The sequence below is a fragment of the Heliconius melpomene genome, chromosome 21 (assembly GCF_056956725.1).
Source record: "Heliconius melpomene rosina isolate 202511_hmr_F chromosome 21, ASM5695672v1, whole genome shotgun sequence".
Classification (NCBI taxonomy): Eukaryota; Metazoa; Arthropoda; class Insecta; order Lepidoptera; family Nymphalidae; genus Heliconius; species Heliconius melpomene.
Genome location: NC_140409.1, coordinates 2,787,657 through 2,810,982, shown reverse-complemented (window position 1 = coordinate 2,810,982; position 23,326 = coordinate 2,787,657). Strand labels below are relative to the sequence as shown.

The following is a 23,326-nucleotide window of genomic DNA, read 5'->3' as shown; positions in this document are numbered from 1 at the left end:
GGGTTTGGGAAAAGGAAGATGGTATTATTGTTCAAAAAAACATCAAAACTATTTGTAAAAGTATTTAATAAACTCCAGTATATTCGGCAAGATCCAGGTACAACATTCAAGCAGTTATCCATCACAATGAACAGTAGAGAATCGGTATAAATCTATCATCTAAAAACCAGTGTGACATTTTACAATATTGCCTTATTAATTAAATAACAATATTTGTGCCGATCTTTTACACTTCAGTTATCGGTAACGAGGACCATAGGAGTTTGTAATTCGATACATATATTATGTAAGAGCCAAATATTCGTCAGAGACAAAAAAATAAACGATTCAAGCATCTCGCTCGGGAATGTAAATACTGCATGAGTAGAGCAGTTGATATTACATAATTACTTTTATTACTAAAAATTTTTTAAATTATCATTATAATAGCTAACTACACCAAAAACTCTTAACCAATTAGGGGCGGTCCGTAATTACGTCACATGAATTTCAGGATTTCTTTGAGCCCACTCCCTTTCATGCCACAGCTAGTTATATGTAAAACCTAGTGTGACTTCATCACAGATATTTTGCAATATGACATCTAGAAATTATTAAATTAAAACAGCAGTTTGAAAATTATTATTGTTTAGACAAATTTCGCTACCCTTCCATTTTTCCTAACGTGTGATGTAATTTACGGACGACCCCTTATTAAGAAAATCTCACAATAAACACGTAGAAAATCTTTTATAAGAAGATAGGTACAAAGAACAGCGTACCCACTACCATCGTATACTAAGATATAAAAAGAGATACGGACCATGCGGGCCGGGACGTCTATAGTAATATACGAAATACACTAATTTTAAGTACACATCTAACCACCGACGCCGGTTGCAGGTCGGTGGATACTATAAAATTGCTTAATTACATTCGTAAGGAAGGAAACAGTGTCTCAAGACCCACTTCACGTCCTAATTATACGTAGTAGTATTAGCGATAGGAGATTAATAGATTAAAGTAATTAATATAAAAATATAATCTAGGAGGGTAGATTGAAACGCACATATGATGTAAATTATTCACTTATGCTTACAGAGAGGCAGTGTGTGAGAGGTATTCGGACTTGCAACATGGTGGTAACAGCTAAGGCCTGCTCGTGAGGTATCAAATACAGTGTAAATCCTATATAACGCCACTCGATATAACAATTACATGACCTAAGAGTCGGATTCATTCTACTTAGGCTGGTTTCGCTTGATTACAATAGAGTATTACGCTATGTACTCGTAACAACGTATCTATTCTCTATAAACGTAATACAACTCAACTGTGTTTAAAAAAGTACCATAAACTATAATAATACATACTTAATGTATTTCAGGGTAATATTAGTCTTATTTAATTTGATTTAAATAATAACGTTTGATATTTGTAAATTTTGGTATTTGTACTCGGTGAATTAATAATCATAATCTATACTAATATAATAAAGCGGAAGAGTTTGTTTGTTTGTTTGTTTGTTTGTTTGAACGCTAAGATCTCTGGATCTACTGGTCCGATTTACATTGTTTTTGTTTTGTATGAAAGCTGCATTCAAAAAATTTAATGAGTTGCAAATGTTGCTGGAAAATTATAAACATAAAGTAGATATAATTGTATTGAGCGAAATAAATATAAAGGAAGAAGAATTAACTTTCTATAAAATATTAGAATATAATACACATATATATACAAGGGAAACTACCCGAGGAGGAGGTTTACTGGTTTATGCAAAAGATAAATTCCATCTAAACATCAAAATACAGAAAACTTCAGAGTTCGAGGTGATCCACGGACAGCTAACAGCAGGAAAAAGCATTACGCACATTTTTGCTATTTATAGGCCTCCAAATAGAAATAAATCACTATTCGTGGAACAGCTGTCGAATATGATTAAATTTATTCCGAAATCTGAACATATTGTGGTAATTGGTGACATGAATATTGACATTCTCAAAAACAAATTAAACCCGATAACTACAAAATACAAAAACACCTTGTGTGAACTCGGGCTGCAGTGCGTCATACCAAATTTTTTTTTTTTTTTTTTTATTTATTTATTTATTTCTTTTACAATCTTAATATATACAAAATCTCTTGCCAAACTCGTGAGTTTGTAGGCAAGAAGCGCTCTTTACTTTACTTAACTACATTAATTTAAACTACTATACCAACCCTTATAATTTAACCATACATACATAACACAAAAAAAAAAAACAACAAAAAAATAGATAAAAGATAAATAACATTAATAAACTTAACACATCTTATATACTATATCTATTCTATGTTATATCTATCTTTGTACTATCTATTCTATATTATATCTATTCTTATTATAGTACAGACTACCTATTCTATATTCTATCTATTCTATATTACGTCTATTCTTACACTATATATTCCATATGTAATACAAACAAAAAAAAAAACAAAAAATAAATTAATACTCTATGCCCTTGTCTGATTCTTTAAGATAGAAATCTTTCAGTTTTATCTTTAAAATTGGTTTAGCAACGTTTTTATTCAATGTAAGGCTATTTATATTATTAAAGATTTTGGGTACCATGCACCTTGTTGTTCTATTTCCAAAATAATTTTCCGCAGTTGGCTCAAAAAATTCTTTTTTCCCGACCCTCCTAGTATTATATCTATTTTCAATCGTCTCCTTATATGTATTAGTATAAAAATTTTCTATGCTTATTAAGTAGTTTACTTTAATGTCTACTGGTAAAATTCCACAAATTGAAAATAGTTTTTCATACTCTCCACGACATTTTTCTTTTATCTTTTTACCAACCAAAAACTTGATCAAACGTATCTGAAGTTGCTTTATATCCCTTAAGTATGTTTTGAATGTCCGCCCATACACGCTGAGACCATAACTAAGTATGGAGTCCGCGAGGGCATAGTATACAATGCGTAGCGTTTCCTTATTTAATACTTTACTTAAGTGGTAAAACTTCCCCAGTACACATCTTAGCCTATTGCAAATATCTATTACCTGAGATTTCCAATTAAAATGTTTATCGATTTTTAAGCCTAAGTACTTGATTGTATTAACGAATTCTAGTTTGTTACAGTTACATTTCTTTTTATTACTATGAAGACAGTCATAAGTATGCCCTACTATTTCTAGCTCATCTTTGGTAATTGTTTTTGATTTTTTGTTATACGGCGAGTGTATATACATGCATTTAGTTTTTTCTAAGTTTATAATTATACCGTTATCATGTGCCCATTTAGTGACGTTTTCAAAATCCATTTGTATGTAGTGAGTTTTAGATTTAGTACAGTTAGCTCGCTCCAAGTTAAAAAATGTATAGACCGGTTATCGTGCGAAAAGGCACCAGGTTTGGATATGATCAGGGTAAAAGATATAAAATATGTGTGTGAACAGATAAGTGGTGTTATTGCTAGATTTATTAATTTGAGTGTAACCACGGGTGTTTACCCTGACCAACTAAAAAAAGCGATTATACGTCCCATTTATAAATCGGGAAATCACCTGGACTATTCTAACTACAGACCAATAGCCATATTGTCTATTATTGACAAAATTGTAGAAAAAATTATTGTAGGCCAAATTAGTAACTTATTAGAGAGCTATGATGTATTGTCGGACGCTCAACACGGTTTTCGAAAGGGGCGCAGCACTGTGACTGCACTAACTAACTTTGCTGACTACATAAACAGCTGTCTCGACTCCGGTGAGCAAGTGATAACGGTTTGTATTGACTATAAAAAAGCCTTCGACACATTAGACCACAATGTTTTGCTTAAGGCGATGGACGAATGCGGGATACGTGGTCCTACGAACACATGGTTAAAGAATTATCTAAGTAATAGAAAGATACAGACTGTTGTTGCTGGTGTAGCCGGAGAAGAAATGGACTTGAATCTAGGGGTCCCGACCGGATCAGTTTATGGACCGGTGGGGTACCTGATGCACGTAAATAGCGTATCTAATGTTGTAGACAAGTGTCGGGTGTATATGTATGCGGATGATATGTGTTTGACCTATTCCTCAAAAGATATATCGGTTGTAAAAAACTACATACAAATGGATTTTGAAAACGTCACTAAATGGGCACATGATAACGGTATAATTATAAACTTAGAAAAAACTAAATGCATGTATATACACTCGCCGTATAACAAAAAATCAAAAACAATTACCAAAGATGAGCTAGAAATAGTAGGGCATACTTATGACTGTCTTCATAGTAATAAAAAGAAATGTAACTGTAACAAACTAGAATTCGTTAATACAATCAAGTACTTAGGCTTAAAAATCGATAAACATTTTAATTGGAAATCTCAGGTAATAGATATTTGCAATAGGCTAAGATGTGTACTGGGGAAGTTTTACCACTTAAGTAAAGTATTAAATAAGGAAACGCTACGCATTGTATACTATGCCCTCGCGGACTCCATACTTAGTTATGGTCTCAGCGTGTATGGGCGGACATTCAAAACATACTTAAGGGATATAAAGCAACTTCAAATACGTTTGATCAAGTTTTTGGTTGGTAAAAAGATAAAAGAAAAATGTCGTGGAGAGTATGAAAAACTATTTTCAATTTGTGGAATTTTACCAGTAGACATTAAAGTAAACTACTTAATAAGCATAGAAAATTTTTATACTAATACATATAAGGAGACGATTGAGAATAGATATAATACTAGGAGGGTCGGGAAAAAAGAATTTTTTGAGCCAACTGCGGAAAATTATTTTGGAAATAGAACAACAAGGTGCATGGTACCCAAAATCTTTAATAATATAAATAGCCTTACATTGAATAAAAACGTTGCTAAAACAAATTTAAAGATAAAACTGAAAGATTTCTATCTTAAAGAATCAGACAAGGGCATAGAGTATTAATTTATTTTTTGTTTTGTTTGTATTACATATGGAATATATAGTGTAGGAATAGACGTAATATAGAATAGATAGAATATAGAATAGGTAGTCTGTACTATAATAAGAATAGATATAATATAGAATAGATAGTACAAAGATAGATATAACATAGAATAGATATAGTATATAAGATGTGTTAAGTTTATTAATGTTATTTATCTTTTATCTATTTTTTTGTTGTTTTTTTTTTTGTGTTATGTATGTATGGTTAAATTATAAGGGTTGGTATAGTAGTTTAAATTAATGTAGTAAAGTAAAGTAAAGAGCGCTTCTTGCCTACAAACTCACGAGTTTGGCAAGAGATTTTGTATATATTAAGATTGTAAAAGAAATAAATAAATAAATAAAAAAAAAAAAAAAAAAAATTTGGTATGACGCACTGCAGCCCGAGTTCACACAAGGTGTTTTTGTATTTTGTAGTTATCGGGTTTAATTTGTTTTTGAGAATGTCAATATTCATGTCACCAATTACCACAATATGTTCAGATTTCGGAATAAATTTAATCATATTCGACAGCTGTTCCACGAATAGTGATTTATTTCTATTTGGAGGCCTATAAATAGCAAAAATGTGCGTAATGCTTTTTCCTGCTGTTAGCTGTCCGTGGATCACCTCGAACTCTAAAGTTTTCTGTATTTTGATGTTTAGATGGAATTTATCTTTTGCATAAACCAGTAAACCTCCTCCTCGGGTAGTTTCCCTTGTATATATATGTGTATTATATCCTAATATTTTATAGAAAGTTAATTCTTCTTCCTTTATATTTATTTCGCTCAATACAATTATATCTACTTTATGTTTATAATTTTCCAGCAACATTTGCAACTCATTAAATTTTTTTCGTAGTGATCTAATATTCAAGTGCAATAAGTGTAGGGAATTCTTATTTGATGTCAAATCATTATTCAATTTTTCTATGTCGCAGTAACGTTTGAAATTATAATCAGCTGTAATAAAATTTGTTGAATCGAATTTTATGGAACAAAATCACCTAGTGTAGAACAACAGTGCTAAGTGCACTTATTTGTTACCCTCAAACTTATTTAAATCTTGCTCCGATCTTATATTGTATATTTTTTTTTCTTCATTACTCCTTTTTGCCAAGATATTACCATTTTGAACCCAAATATATTGATAGCCCATTGGTTTTAAAGTATTTCTAACCGTCCATAGCAGCTGGCGCTTGTATTTCGGCAAGCTTTCGTTAATAAAAATTTTGTTGCTGCTGCCATTACTGTATACTGTGTTGTTAGTTATTTTGTGGTCCTTTTTTACTGCTGTCCACTGGTCCCGAGCATGTTTAGATCTTAGTGTAACCAGTACGATTTTAGGTTTACTATCATTTGATTTTTCTTGGCCTACCCTTCTTGCATTTTCGATATCGTTGGGGTCTAATTTTAATTTTTGTGCTAGATCTTTAACCACCTTTATTGTATTCTCGTCGTTTCTCTTCTCTAGTCCGTGAATTTCTATGTTTTTTTCTTTTTCCCGCAATTCTATCTCCTGGATCCTTTCTTCGAGGGCAGTATTACACTTTTCTAAGTACACATTCTTTTGTTCTAAGGATTTTATCTTTTTCTGTGCTTCTTCCTTAAACTCATTTAGATGTTGGTACATTTCAGCATAAAATTCGATACTAGTCGTCAGGTCTTGAATTTTTTTTTCCACACAGTAGATGACCTCGAGTTTTTTGTTTATGTCTTCTAACACCTTCTCGTGTGTTACATCCCTGGATACGTTCCCACCTGGATTTCTTGGCAGTGGAGGACTAGTTCTAGTGCTTTGACAGTCCTCACAAGTACTCGTCTGTGCAAACTGTTTTATATTTGGTGCACATTTTTTATGGTAGATGGATTCACATCCTTTACACTTTATAGTATCGTCCTTATTTACAGACACAAAAAGTTTGCACTTCTTACACTGAACCATTTTTTTTTTTTCTTTATGTAGGTGAATTTAAAAACAAATAAGAATCTTATACGCACGACCGTACGATGAGCGAACCGTACGGCGACTTCTTCAGAAGTGCTATAGGCTATATAACATTACATTACACATATAAACTAATATATTTTAAAGTACTTTCTAATTTGAGTATATATATAAAAAGAGATGTCCTACTGATTGAGGTAAGACGCACGCACTAGGATTGGGCGTAATACTCCATAGACCTCTATAATGTACTCAGGTCAGTGTCGTTATATCGAGTTCCTGCTATACATGTATTATAGACACTATTGGCGATATGAATACTTAAAGAATAATGTATTTAGGTTATAACAATAATAATTAATCGTTGAAATTTAAGGACGCGTTTAGAAAATATGGAAACTTTTATGACAACACCTTTTAAGAATCCATGTATTTGTTTGTTATATATATGTATTTAATTAAACTATAAAATAATATAAAAATTAAGAATTATATTTAACTTTATATATGAAACAAAATGTTTAGCTAAAAAGAGGAATTTAATAAATATATAATACTGTACACGCGTCCTTAAAATCAAACATTCATTACAATACAGACAATACAATTACAAGGACTTCAATAGAAAGTTCGACATTTTAATAAAATAAACTAGTAACTGCTACCGACCATCGCTATACACCCGAGACAATAAAAAATACTTAAAATACCAGTCTTTATTACAAAGATTGTTCAAATATTTTACTCAACAAAAGAAAAAATACTGTGCAACTTTATATGAATAAAAAAAATAACTAAGCACTTATAAATTTCAACTAACTAATGTAAATCCTGTTTCATTAAAAGACGTTACGCACGTAAACTTATATTTACTTTATTATGCAAAAATAAAATTACTTAACATTTAAATAAGTGCAATTTGAGCTCAACGTACACTAACATTCTGTGTGTGTTTTGGAAAAGACGTCTAATACACATTAAAATATACATTAATTTGTTCTATTGAAGTACAATATGTCTTTATGTATACAAATTTAAACCAGTGTACTTACAAATAATCAAAATTAATTAAACTTATTGCAAAAATAAAATTAGGTACGTAGAGACCGTAGCGTTTGGCGCTCCGTTCTCTCTGTCTACCCTGCTAGAGATAAAGCGTGAAGCTAAGTATGTATGTATGTATTGCAAAAATGTTCTTAATAATGCAAACTTAGGAGAGAGAAAATGGTTGTCTGAAATTTACATATTTGATGTAAAAACAAAACAAAAATAAAGAAGTATCTCATCAATACTTTTGCTTTAATCAATTTGAAAAAGAAAAAAAAAGATTGTTCATTGGCATTAAATGTAAGAATGTTTTAGTTAAATCATTCAGTTTAATTCGTACAGGGTTCAATAACCAGCAACTAATATGCAGAATTTTTATAAACTAAACTAATATCAAAATTTGGCATTTGATTTATTAATGGAGGTAAGAAATGGAAATACAATACAAAATATTCACATATGTTTCTTAGAAGCTTTATATAAAATGATTGTAGTATGACAAAAAATCATTAGTTTATGTAAGCTTTTGCTTTCTGATATTCTGGCTGATTTACCAAAAATTATGTATTAAGTAACTTATTATGCAGTCCAATTGATCAATTCCTCTTTGTCAAAGTTCTTAAAAACTAAAATTTGGCGAAAATAAAAAAATTCTTTTAAATTTGAACCAGTAATAAAACTAGTTAAAAAAGGATGGAAATTATGATCATTTGTTTAATTTTTGATTAATAAAAAAACTTAACAGAAAATATGTGCGTATGAGAAAAAAAAGACAATAATAAAAAATGACCCGACACCATTGTATATAAAACATATACATACATTCGTAATTATAATATACTGTTATGACGAAAGTAAACCATAAATAAAACGTACCTAAGTAAATTATAAAAATGTAAAGGTTGATTTAATTAATAGTTTAAGATATATTTAAGGGTTGAAAGTAGGTATGTTTGCCAGCTTATTTTTGACATCCTCCTTGGTATCGTCGGAGAGTAACAGAGTATGTGAGTAGCCCATCGCTACTTGAGTAATGTTCAGTCCGTCCATTCGTGTCACTTCTTTGGGCCGTGCTGTAGACTTGTTTATATCCCCTGTGCCCTGTAGAATAATTCAAGTCAAACCATTAAAGTACTAATTAGAAGATATTTTAAAAGATTATTCTCTATCTAAAAAGACCGGTCAAATGAGAGTCGGTCTCGTCCAACGAGGCTCCAGTACCTATTTCAGAACTCTAGGTCAACGGGAAGTACAACTTATAAAAGTTTACCAACTTAAGTTTGCGGCCAAATGCACTTGTTTTGTATGAAATGAACTACAAAAATAAGTTTGTAGTGATTTTTTTCTATGAAATAGCCATAAACATTCACTTTTCAGAATTTTTCTCTAATTTGTGTTATAAGTTCTCACTTCGCGCCAAATTTAAACTTCGTGCCAAACTGTAGGGCCATGGAAAGTATCTTTTAGATTTTGATACTTTAGCAAATTTCAAACAAAATGCAGCAAAATCGGTACAGATTGTTCGTATCTTTTGATTGCGGTGACTTAGATGTTTGATTTATTTTTTGCTTCAAGGAAACATAAATCTAAATAAATACCAAATGGTATTAATTTCAAATTGAAACCCCCAACGATCTCGAGATAAATTTTCTCGTGAGATGGAGGGACAACAAAGTGATCCTATAAGGGTTCCGTTTTTTCCCTTCGAGGTACGGAACCCTAAAACGTAAAAGTAGGCTGAGGGTACTTAGTGTTAACAACTTAACGCGGCATGTTGTGGGTTCACTTTCACTCGAGGTAATCAAATATTTAATATTTTCATTTCCGCGCTCTCTTAAAGAAGCAAAGTTAATCTAGACCTGTATTCTGTATCTGTTACATGGAAACAAGTAACACAATGTAATTTAGTTTCTAGCTTTCTCTTTCTCCTGAGATTAGCTCGTTCAACCTAATAAACTCTTCAGCTTCATAATAATAGAAATATAGATTAAAGAACACAAATAACTCACCAGTTCCCCATAAGTAGGCGACACGCCCCACGCAATAAGAGTATCGTCAGCCGCAATCACTATGGACGTGTTGCTTGTACCGACACTACGAATATTCCAACCTAAAATATTTTTTAACGACTTATGTTAAGAAATATATAAATAGATTGATGAAATTAAACAAATATCTACTCTAGATAAATGAAGGAAAATGAAAATAACCATAATATATGTTATTTCCGTGATAGTTGTGCATTCGATATCGGCGGAAAGTGGGGATAGATAGTGTTTTAATGGGAACGGAGTGTCTTAGCATTAGGTTCTTAGGTTCAATCTGGTCACTCTGCTTTGCTTCGTGCTAGATACAGCATAAAATAAAGATTTTTTTTTTAAAAAGTTAAGTAAATTACCTGTAAGGTCTTGTACAGGCTTGGGATACATATTGGCTTCACCGGTACGCTTTGTCTGTCCGAACATGAAAAGAGCACCTGTAAAATGAAGCATTTTGTTAAATTATAACAATATACATACAATTACCCATTATATACTAAACATTTTTAAGCCTTAGAGACAAACTAAGATAAATCTTCTGTAACAAGTGTCATTTAATAATTAAATTCCTACATCAAAAAAAATGCCTAAAAAAACAGGACAATACTGTCCTTAAAACATAATTAATTTTTAACAAAAACAAAAACCGACTTCTAACAACGAACTAAAAAGTGAAAAATAATTTTACAAAGATTTTATAAATTTGAAGTCGGTGTCAAGCTAATGCTACAATACCTTTACTACAATATCTAATTACTAAGCCTGTTTGTTTTACTTGGCACCGACTTCAAAATTATAAAATCTTTGTAAAATTATTTTTCACTTTTTAGTTCGTTGTTAGAAGTCGGTTTTTGTTTTTGTTAAAAATTAATTTATTTTACGATTTTTAGTGATGGGTAGATCTTAAAATGATGCTTCTTGAACGAGTGGTGATGGTGGCGGTAGTGGTTGTCAACGAGTGGTTGTGATTGTTCTATGTAAAACTTCATTGAATTAGCTATTATTTTTGTGCAAAGTTACATTTTGGTATATTGACAAGAACAAACATAAAAAGTATTCGAGTGAATTCGGAATCTCCCTTTTTTGAAGTTGGTTGAAAATGAGAACATCCTCTTTTTGAGATTGGTTGAAAAGAAATGCAACGATTAGGAATCTCACTTCTGACATCAATTTAAAAAGTTTTTGCTTGTAACTATTACTGTATAATTAATTTTTGACCAAAAAAAACAAACTTTCTCAATTTTCTCCGGATTCCATAATCGAAACCTAACCAAACTTTCACCAAATTATCCTTGAAGTGTATCCTTTCAAATAAAACAAGAATCATCAAAATCGGTTGGCGCGACATTGAGTTATTCGGCTATTAGTCGCGGACATTCATAATGCAAATTTAAGACTTATGTGATTTTCTCATGGATACCATTGTCAGACATGGACCAAAAAAAAAATGGGACCATTCGGGAAGCTATACCTTTCAAATAAAAAAAAAATTATCAAAATCGGTCCACCCAGTTAAAAGTTATGAGGTAACAAACATAAAAAAAAAAAAATAAAAAAAAAAATACAGTCGAATTGATAACCTCCTTTTCTTACAGAAGTCGGTTAAAAACATCACCCGCAAAAAAAAAACAAAATAATTTTGAAAAAAAAATACGTTTTAAACTTACCAAGCTCATTGACAGCCAAGCTATAAGTGGCACCGCAGTATACCGCGCGTACACCTCTCGCCGACGAGTCGAAGTATTTAATGAGGCGCGGCACGCTCTCATCTTTCTGCTCCGCGTGCCCGAGACGACCGAACCCACCGAAGCCCCAGCTGAATGCGCGCTTGCGGGAGTCTATCGCCACCTGGAGACAAAATAGCAACAAAATTGTTACAGCAAACAGTGTCCTGTCACTACAAAAAGTGTCATAATATTATGTATCTTGAATTTTATATTATTATTAATTTCTTCGTTCCTGTTTTGAGTTCCGTCATTCAACACGCAATGCATCCAGAACTCGGCGTAAAATGAGGACCGGAGTGTGTTAACACTAGGTTTTCTTTGCCTATCCTGCTATGTGCGGAATCATCGTGATGCAAATTTTTTTTATCAGTTAATTTATTTCCACAGGTCCATTTATGAAGTATACATCTCTCATATATAAGAAAATAAGGCAAAATACCAAGACACTATTCTTCATGTATTATTTTTAAAAACATCGTCGTTAAATATAGGAATTAAAATACATAAACACAAAATATAATTTGTTTTTATATATATTTTTGTCTTCTAAACTTATATTTCCATTATGACGCAGGCCGGGCAGGTCGTTGTGGCGCAGGGGCACAAGCGTGCAAGTTAAACTCGACAGTTATGGGTTTCCCAATTCCCACTTGGGAAATTGAAATATTTAATATTTTCTTTTTTCTTTGCTCTGGTAAAGTAATCTGGAGTTTCACCGTTAAACACGTAATGCTTTAAAAAACTCGGCGTAAAATGGTAAACGGTAGTGTGTGAATGGGACCGAGGGTCTTAACAGTAGGTGGTTCCCAGACTCACTCTGCCATGCTACGTGGTCGATACAGCGTGAAGTCAAAAATATATATAATATTTAATTTAATGTCATATAAACTCACAGTATGATTGTTCCCACAAGAGAAGTCCACTACAGTGACATCTTTGATTGGTGTCACGTGGCCTTCCTTAGATTTCTCATAGAAGAAACCAACTTGCTTTGGAACCGTCTTGAAGTGATATGATAGTTTGGTGGATGTGACGAAGTATTTGCCGTCAGTATTGTGACCTGATGAGCAAGAGTTATTGTCACTTATACAATATATATATACAAGAGACCAACACCATTATTTTTAAAAATAATTGATTTTAGCCTTATTATATTCATGCTTGTTCCAATAATAATTTAAAGAATGGACAGTAAAAATGTCCCTTAACAACTTTTTATACCACTCGAAAGTGTAAAAAATATCAATCAATCAATATTCGAAGTTGTAAAAATCTCATACACACTCACACATATTACACAGGTTGCAACTCGATCGAAAGATCAACTATGGGAAGACCTCACTCACTTTGCAATTAGTAAGAAAAAGTACTTGTGACACATGTTTTTACAGGCTATGGAAATTAATATTAACTACCACCCATGTGCATTATTAAGTCACTGCCTGTGCTAGGACAACTTTACATTTAATATTTTCTTTTTTTTTGCTCTGGTGTCAGGCAAAGCTAGGCGTATATTTATATATATATGATATGTATATGTATGCATGTATGTATGTTTGTATATATGTAGATATGTATGTATGTAGAAATATGTGTATTAAACTATTTTGTGTTATCTGAATATTGGTTTATATATTTTATGTACTTTTTGCACCTTTCTGCCTTCTTTTCCAAATTTAATCCTTCCGTTTTTTCTTTGGTTGCCTGTAAGAAATCGCTTTTAGTGACAAGGCCGCCATTGCACACTTGTTAATCGTATTTCTAATGATTTGTATTTTTTTTTCTCTCTTATTTGTGCAATAAAGTATTATATTATTGTTATTATTATTAAGTTCCGCCACTTAACACACAATGCCTTCAGAATTAGGCAGAAAGTGAGGAGCGGAGTTCCTTAAGAATACTCCACCTCTGCAGCTCAGCTCCACCTCTACCTTCCCTACATTCGAAATGTAGCTGAAGGTAAAAAACAAAACTTTATTTTATATTTAATATTTACCTAGTTGACCATACTCGGGCAGACCAAAGGAATGCAAAGCTCCATTACAGTCCAAAATCATTGAAAATTCTGCACCACATCCCACCTTCACTATTTGAGCTCCGCTGGAAAATAAAAATAATACATTAAAAAACAAAAAAAATGCAACATTAAAAAAACAAACAGTTTAAAATTATGAAAGTTATTACAAAGATAACATTGAAATTATTGTTTATTAAAATAGACTTTTTCAAGTACTTTTGTACGAACATAAAGTAATAGCCAGTGCTTACTAGCTCAGAAGGCTTGTACAGCTGGAGATTCTGTTAGTATTTTATTGTTTAACCAAAACAGAATAATTTATTTATTTTTGATGCAACATATAATTGGTAAAATTGCATGAATATTGAAAAAAAAAACATAATCAAAAGGATTTAGTTTCACGCTTTTTTATGCATTTAGCAGGGCAGGCTAAAAGAACTTAACGCCAAATCACTCCTTTTCTTAATTTACGCCTGATGTTTAGATATTGCATATTAAGAGATGGGACTCGACGCTTTCTTACACGGAGTAAGAAAACAGACATAATTATAATATTCCAGGAGAAAGGATCGAACCAACAACTATAACCACCTGCCGCAAAATAAAGTAAATAAAAATCATTACATATAATTAAGTAGAGCACAATCGACGGACGTGTGAGGAAAATAATCTAAAACAAGAAAAATCCTGTGATAAAATCTGCGCAGCCATTTACAGCTAACTTCAAGGCGGCCACGACTCGCCGTCCGTACTGTAAATATGATAAAAACTCACGTGTATCGCAAGCGTGTGGGTTTCAATATCGATGGCGTCGTGTGCCCGAGGCCGCACTGACCGCTCTTGTTATCGCCGCACGCGTACACTGTGCCTGTATCTGTTTATAAAATAAATATTTAATATGGAAATATTTGGAGTTATTTCGTAATTTAACGAAAAAAAATATAACTTTTTTAAAAGCCAGAATTTAATGAAATCATCGTTTTGCTGTATAACATTTTTATTTTAAGTCAAAATGAACAACATAATTTTTATAATAGGAGGTGGGATGACTTAGGCTCCACCTAAGTAAATTTATTATTATCACTATTCACTATCCAACACTAATGCTCCTGGCAGAGGCATCCTGATTAATTATATCTTAACCAAACACAAAAGACACGTGGTATGTGACAAATAGCTTTTTATAACTTTTTCAATTTAGTAACTATAAATGTATATTTATTTTTATGCACTATTTAAATTAATCTCAGAAACTACTGGTGCAAATTGAAATCTTTTTGAGTAGATAGATTTTTGTCGAAAAAGGCTATAGTATACGCCATGTTACTCTTTTTGATGTAACTTCAGTCAAAATTACAATAGATATTAAGTGGTAGGAAAAGGCTACTTCAATTGACAAACACGACAAAGAATATATAAAATATATAAATACCGGTAACAAACAAGCTATGGTTCCTGCCGACAGCTGCATGTATTATATTGAAGCCTTCCAGATCGGGAACTGGTTCAGGTACGTTGCGGGTTGTTGTGTCACCGAAACCAAGTTGGCCACAGGAGTTCCGCCCTGACATAATTATTATTAAATTATTGATATGCCACTCCATACATCTGCTTTCTTTTATAACTTTTTACTTTTACCGCTATAACTAGAAGGGTCAGAAAACCTAGTGACAACATACTTCATTTTTCACGTTTCTGTGCACAAAATGGTGTGTTTAGTGGCGAAAGTCAAAGTCTTAGTCTTCATATAAAAGCAAGACAGTGAAAATCTACCAAGTAGGAATAGAATCCGCAACCGTCATTTAATCACACACCCTGTTCCAATGCCACAACAACGTTCTATATTTATGATTGATAAAAAAAACTATATCTAGAAACATCTTAATTTCTTATTTTTACATACCAAATGTATAAGCTTCTCCGTCTTCAGATATAAGGATGGAGTGACCAGCACTGCACCCGCTGATTATCAACCTGTACTGTAATAAAAACCAAAATTAATCAATAATGCCTACTTCCTTCATAGTCGAAATGCATTTGTTTAAATCATTCAAGTCTTACATGATGATTTATTAAGCTCTTGTATACTTTTATATCCTTAAAAATGTGTTGTCAATGAAATTGTAAATAGGCATGGTAACACCGCGAAAACTGCTATCAGACAAAGATGGTAGAGATTAAAGAAGTCGTCATTCATAATACAAAAGCTATTACCTACATAAAGATATAATAATAAATAAATAATATAATAGGTATTTGAATAATTATATATTATTTATTGGTTATTTTATTTACAAAACGAAAACTTTATAGTAAAATTTATTTACTCGGACATGTCACAATTTTTTTTTTAAGTAATATACGGACTTTTTAGCGATTTCTTCTAACAAAAAGTGGAAACGCCGCTCAGCCGACACATGTGCCATGAATCTAAAATAGTGAATAACGGAAATAGTCATGTCTGGTAAATATAGAGTTTTACCACTATAACAGGAGGGTCAGTGCGCATTGCAGTGCTGAGTGGTAGATCTCATCGCCGCACTTAGTTTTGCCGCAGGGATATTAAAATAATTCATTCCCCCAAGCAGGGCTCGAACCCAAAACAGTCGCGTTAACAATCACAGAGGCTGCATCAGAGTGACCTCTACTAATACATTTTAAATATTAGTGAAACATGAATACCTTGATATCCGTAAACTTATGGAATGTGTATAAATTGGGATGCGTCTTCTTAGAGGGGTTATTGTCCCTCTTCGCCACCAAGTCCCAAGACACTAAACCAGCTATCATGAGCTTTCCAGGTGTCTTGTAGAATGTTTTTAGCAATTCCTGGAAAGTAATAATATATTTAGTGTATTACTTAAAATAAGTTTATTATATAACTAATTACATTCCCATATATTTATAGACAATGATTGATAATTGGTAAATTAAAAAGAACTATAAAAGTACTTAAAAATATTAATATTGAAGTCGTCGACATGGCAAAGTGGCACATCTGAAAACAATTTTTACGATTGTGGATTTGATTCCCACTCGGAGGAATGAACTGTTTTTATTTTCTTCTTCCGGTTATTAATAATAATAATAAATAAATTTAATATAAAAATTTTAAAATAACAATTAACATAGATTATCAAGACGCGACGTTGCGTTCTGCCATTCAAAATGAATAGTCTAGAAAATTGGGCCGAAACGGAATGTCTTAACACTAGGTTCCTTCCTATCTACTACGTGCCTAGTGCCTACCCTGTTAGAGCGTGATTTTAGAAAAAGAATAAAATGTTCACCGACTGCCGGAAATAGTTTTCGCAACGCATTATGATGTTGAAGGCATACAATTATTTATACACGTGTTAGTTTTATAATAATTATAACAATATCTAGTTTCACCTTACAAAATTGCTGTTACAACACTTTTGATTAAGAGAAAACCTAGATTAAGTGTAGGCAGGCGATAACCTAGATTAAGATTATGACGTCCCCTTGTCGCTCGAATTTGAGACAGTGTTGAGTTGCGAAAATTAACGGCGTTATTATATCTTGCCAGAATAAATGCAAATAATGAAGTGGGAGTTGAACCCACAGTCGTAATATTTACATTCAAACACTGTCCTGCTGCGAATTTTAGCTTTAAATACAGCAACTTAATTTATTAAAATCGCTTGCTGCAGTTTTTGTAAATTTTATTAACAACAGTCGCAATGCACTAGACTATACCCCGTTCAGGCAGCCATGAGATAAAAGGTAAATAAACCACAGAAAGGTTACTTTACAGACAACAATTAATGGAGTCTATATATTTTATAAAAATAACTATGGAAGTAATGCACTGATAGCATTGTAAATAATACTATATAACAGTCTGCCGAAGTTATATAACAACTTAAAGCCTATTAAAAATTGAATATTATAAATGTCCTTAATTATTTACTTAATTTTTAATAAATAATTCTTAAAAGTTAAGGTTATGAAGGCATTGCTTATTGAGTGATGGCACTTAACACTGTGTTTTGCATCAACACCAGAGTGAAGAAGTGAAAATATTTAACATTTCATTTCATCGAATGGGAATTCAACCCACCTTTGTATCCCTGCATCATGAGTGGCTCCTACATCTGATTAATGATTTTTAATATTATTGTTAACTTTAGATACTGCCTGTGTTGTGATTATATATATGTCTTAACCTTATGTAACCCTGGATACATATGGAATTTTATAGTTTGATTATTAATTTAAGAGATTCTTGCATATATCAGCACATATTGAGCACTTCACGTACTCATTACATATTATACCTACATTGTATGCATAAATATGGGTTATAAATATACACTAGTAAAATCATTTCCTATGTACATTTTTATAATTATTCAAGAAAATAATACTGACCTAATATTTTTGTAGTTAACACTAAATCTTCTAAAAGTGTTTCAACGTTACCATTGACCTCAGCTTAATTTTTTTAATTCGCATAGTGTTTGCTTACACCCACAGAACACATTTACTCAAAGAATGTTCACTTCATACTAAAAAAATGGGTGACAAAACGATGCTGCTGCCATCTCTAGCATGCCCAACGAAACACAACTTGCGGGAAATTCAAAATTTGGCTTTAAATCGATTTTTATTCAAAAGCCAGAATTATTACTCCTTCAAAATCATTTGGAAGTATTATTATTTAAATTATGTAATAATACTTCCAAATGATTTTGAAAGAGTGAATAATTTATATATAGTACAATAAAAAAAATAAATGCAAAAATAAAACTAATAAACATTTTACATTTTCTTTATTGCTTATAAACATTTGTTTTAAGGATATTTACACAAACAGTATTTCTGCAAAACAATTAAAATATACTGCTAAAGATTACAACATTGCTACAAGACAAACTTGCCCTTATATGTTAAAATAACAATTTTAATTTTTATAAGTTAAATAGAACATAATCTGCAAAAAATATATAATTTATATATTTATTAACCTATAAGATTGTGGGCAGTTGTACTTGATTGTTGTGTTATTGAATTTATTTTTTTAAAAAAAATACAGACAAAGATAAAATTAATAAAGTAGGTATAATGAACTTAATACAGTGTTGGTAAAATTAAATCTAACATTAATATACAATTACTTTTAATATATCTATTTTCCTTTTTAACAATTTCTGATAATCTGCAAATTGTTTATTTTTAACTAAACAAAATCTTTTTACTGTTATGTGGAAGACACTATTACATATAAAATCAACATTTTCTTTAAGATGTTCCTCACATTGGGCAAGAAAACTAAAATTTACATCTTTTTCCAATTTGCAGATTGCAAGTTTTTTGAGGTTTAAAGAATATGATAATGTTTCGTATAAATTATTGCAGATTGTGGCACAGTTCTCAACACATAAAACCTTATAAAAGTTTTCAGATACATAGTTTAACTTCTTTTTAGCATTATCACATTCTTTGAAGTCCATAAAAGTGTATAATAATATATTATCAGTATGTTTCAATTTTAAAACTGAATCACAAAGCTTGCATTGGGGCGAGCTATGACAAATGTACAATTTTCAAAAAAGGCATACATTTTCTTCAAATGATTGAGTTAGAGAAAATAGACATACATTTTCTTCAAATGAAGAATTGTCAGTCATGTTGGTGTGGCTTTCGATCTGCAGAATCACTATTTCAGCAGCTAAACAATTTATCCATATAAATCCTAAATTTGCAGTGACTGTTGCCTCTCCAGGTAGCAATCCTGAAAATAACAAGAGTTAATAAAGGTCAGGTTACAGAAACTAAAACCAACATATCATTGTTAGATGAATCTTCTTGATTAAGCAATTAAAAGAAAATTAAAGAAATTGTTTAAGATTAATGTAATTGTAGTTCTAACTATTAGTATTTTGTTAAATTTATCGTATTGTTTTAAAACTGTTAATTAATATTTTATTTTTACATATATATCTATGTGTTTTAGGTTTTTTTCACTGTTACCATAAAATAGGCTATTTATTATGATAAGTTTTTAAGTTAAATATATTGTCATTACAAGTGAACCAGTATCAATTAATAGTATACTTGAATTACCATTTGAATACTTGTGAATACCATTCTTTGCAATGGTCCAGGTATAACATTTGCAGGAAAATGTGATGTCCCTGGTTGTTCAGTGGAAAAATTTAAATCTTGGATTACCTGATTCTGAAAATAAAATATAATTGGATGAAAATACATTGCCAATGTATGATTACTAATATGTACATAAATAAAACAGTTTTTCTAAACAGTATTTTTTTTTCAATAAAATTGACAAATGAAGGCCTTTCAAAATGGTGGCAACATAACATTCTATGTTCACCATACATTTTTTTCTGAAAATCGATAGAATACCATGGGCCTTCGGGGAAGCAAAACTTGGCCCAAGTTTCACAACTGAAAAAGTACAACATTTAAGATATGACTTTATCTAGAGTAGTTAATACTTAATGATTACTTACCGGTGTGAATTGGAAATTTCAGGATCTTCACGAGGGGACATTTTTCAAATTGTCTCCCATATTTTAGATCCATATATTCAAACAGAGAGAACAACTGAACAACAATAGAAATCTAAATATAAAATACAACAGAAATGCTAAAAACAGGTTGCTTGTTTAAGTCGCAGTAGTATGTTCGCCATTTGCAATGTAAATGCTACCATTGCCATATCAAAACGTAATCCTACTACTGTACTTTAAATACCGGTTACATAAACTGTTTCTCATATCGAAAAACATTTTATCACGGTACCTTGCATACATGAAATATTATAAAGAAAGTTATTTATTAAACATTAAGTAACTAAATCGTGAATTAAAATTAAATTCTTAAAAAAAGTACTTTTATAAAAACTACTATATAGTAGTTTTACATTAATATAGCAATACCATGGGTCCCAAGTTAGGTGTGTCGCCCAAGCTCCTTAGGAAGTCGACCGGGCCTGCTTACACCCAATAAGCAATCCAACAATACAGTATACACTTCACAGTTCACTCTATAGATATAGTACAAAATGTAGAAAATGTAAATGTAATGTATTATAGTATATAGAATGTACTCTGTGGACTATAGATTACACACTACACTATAAATTCAAGCACTTTTGCTGGTACAGATTAAAAAAGTATGAAGTATATTATTATAAATTATTATAAAAATATAATAAATAGAAACATATATTATAACATATTTTTTAATAAAGTGTTTGTATATATTATGTTATTATATCAAATATAACAACATTGTTATGACGTCATTTGCTGTGAGGGGATACAGCGTGAAGCACCTTTTGTGCAAACGCACAGTTAACTGACGCCATTTTTTGTGTAAATTTTAAATATATGACATTGTAAATATAAAACGTACTGTTAAGATGCACCTTACTACAAAATTTAAAAATAGAGAAAAATGTAATAATAAAGAAGTATTTTGATATGCATGACTAAAAGCATTTTATTTATTTATTTCAACACTTTATTACACCATAATAAAATAAAGTTAATTGATTAAAACACAAAACTCAGCATTGTTTGTTTAAAGACCTGTCTATGTGATAGTATATTAGAAATGTATTCTGTGATAGATATATTGAATTTGAAACTAATAATTATTAATATATGGTATATAAATAATTATAAATCATATATATATTAATAATTATAATTATATAATCTAAATATATAAAAGGACTTGTCCTCACTGACTGAGTTTTTAACCCTAAAGGGGTGAAATATGGGTTGAAAGTTTGTATAGTTTTTTTTTTAAATCGGCTCCAATATTTATAAAATTTGAAATGCAGACTCTTAAAAATATTTAATTGAACATGTGTTTCAAGGTTTTATAGAATTCACTCCGTAAGGGTGCAAATAAACGTATGAAAGTTTAAGTCTTTAAATCTTTAAGTCGCCACCGATTTTTATAAAAATTGGAATTTAGACTTTAAAAATATTTCATTGAACACGTGTTTATTATAGACGTCGTGTTCTTTCTTCCGGCCCGTGAGCCGGGAAGCGAAGGCAGGGCGTTGGCCCTATTTTCGCGGTTGCTACCTCCACCCATTAATATGGGTGCGTCATTGGGGTGGCGTTTGCCTGTGGGATGGGATGTTGCGCCTGTTTTGTGTGACAGGGGCACAGGGGGGGGGGGGGGGGGAATTTTCCAGAGGGGGAAGGATGACCTATATGCCACCTGGGCGGTCAAGCTCAGCCGGGTGAGACCCTCGGTTGCCCCGAGGGAGGCCCAGCTTAAGCTGAAGCTTACGGCTGAACGCGTTGGACGCGAGCCGGCGGATGTGATCCTCCAGGCTCTCTATTCTCAGGTCACGCTGGAGAGTAGCGTTCCTGACGAAGTAGGGAGCCTGGGTAACGCGCCGGAGGGCGACGTTCTGGACCACCTGCAGGATGTTGCGATGTCGTGGACTCGTGAGGGCGTACCACGCCGGGGCGGCGTAGGTAAGGTGCGGCCTGACGTACGTCTTGTAGAGAGACAGCTTCAGACGGAGGGGTAGGCGGGAACGGAAGAGGGGGCGCAGCAGGTGCAGCGCTACCTTCGCTGCGTTGGCGGCCTTCTTCACTTGCCCCGACATTGAGAGCCTCCGGTCAATCACGACGCCGAGGTACGTCGCGGTGGGCTTCCATGAAATCTGCTGCCCCTGCAGGCTTAGCGGAGGAGGCAGGCACCTGTGGCCCCCAAGTGAAAGGGCTTGGGTCTTGGCCACGTTGAACGAGAGCCTCCACTCCGCGAGCCAGTCCGGCAGCAGATCGAGCGCTCGCTGGAGTTTTAAGGCGGCGTGCTTGGCGTTGAGGCTCTTGGTCATCAGGGCGACGTCGTCCGCGTACAAGGCGAGTAGCGTGTCCTAGGTGGCTGGCACGTCGTCGGTGTACCAGGAGTAGAGCGCAGGGGAGAGGATACTCCCCTGGGGTACACCGGCGGCAATCGGGTGAAAGCGGGAGCGGGCGTTCTCAACCCTCACCGCGAACGAGCGCCCGCTGAGGAAGGCGGAGATGATGGCTGCGACGTGGTGCGGGGTGCCAGCGCGGAGCACCTTCAACAGGAGCCCCGGGTGCCAGACGCGGTCGAACGCGCTGGCGACGTCAAGGAAGGCTGCAGCAGCACTCTCCTTCCTATTAGCGGCTGCTGCAGCGAAGTGAAGAACCCTGGCCACCTGGAGGGTGGTTGAGTGGCCGCTGCGGAAGCCAAACTGTTCTTGCCGCGGGTGGAGGTGCGGCAGGAGAAGCGAAAGGAGTAGCTTCTCGAACAGTTTGGCTTGAGAACTCAGGAGGGTGATTGGCCGGTAGGCATCAGGGCGGCGAGAGTTTTTGCCGGCCTTGGGGAGCATGATGACCAGGCCCTCCTTCCACGCCTGGGGAAAGTAGCCCAGGCGCAGAATGGCGCTGAAGAGCCTGGCCAATGCTGCGACGATCTTCGGTGGTAGGTGGCGTAGTGCTCCGTTGGTGATGCCGTCCAGGCCAGGCGCCTTCCTGGCCTTGAGACGGCAGATCGCCTTCCTCACGGCGGACGGGGAGAAGAATGGTGGTGGCGGCAGGGGTAGAGCAGGGGAGGCGAGGCGAGAAA

General features: G+C 33.3%; 1 protein-coding gene across 2 annotated transcripts; it reads right to left on the bottom strand.

Moving 5' to 3' along the window:
* Nucleotides 1-49: 49 nt before the first annotated feature.
* Nucleotides 50-20,810, bottom strand: LOC146526843 (protein RCC2-like). 2 transcript variants are annotated; one of them, XM_085205749.1, is made up of 11 exons: nt 20,641-20,810; nt 16,394-16,540; nt 15,615-15,690; nt 15,144-15,275; nt 14,486-14,585; nt 13,691-13,794; nt 12,588-12,754; nt 11,635-11,815; nt 10,327-10,404; nt 9,938-10,038; nt 50-9,029 (listed from the first exon to the last, which is right to left on the bottom strand). In XM_085205749.1, the coding sequence occupies exons 1-11, from the start codon at nt 20,641-20,643 to the stop codon at nt 8,859-8,861; spliced, it is 1,260 nt and encodes a 419-aa protein (XP_085061875.1). In that variant the 5' UTR covers nt 20,644-20,810; the 3' UTR covers nt 50-8,858. The 2 variants fall into 2 exon arrangements, with proteins under 2 accessions (XP_085061875.1, XP_085061876.1); XM_085205750.1 differs by lacking the exon at nt 20,641-20,810 and adding an exon at nt 18,107-18,256.
* Nucleotides 20,811-23,326: the final 2,516 nt, after the last annotated feature.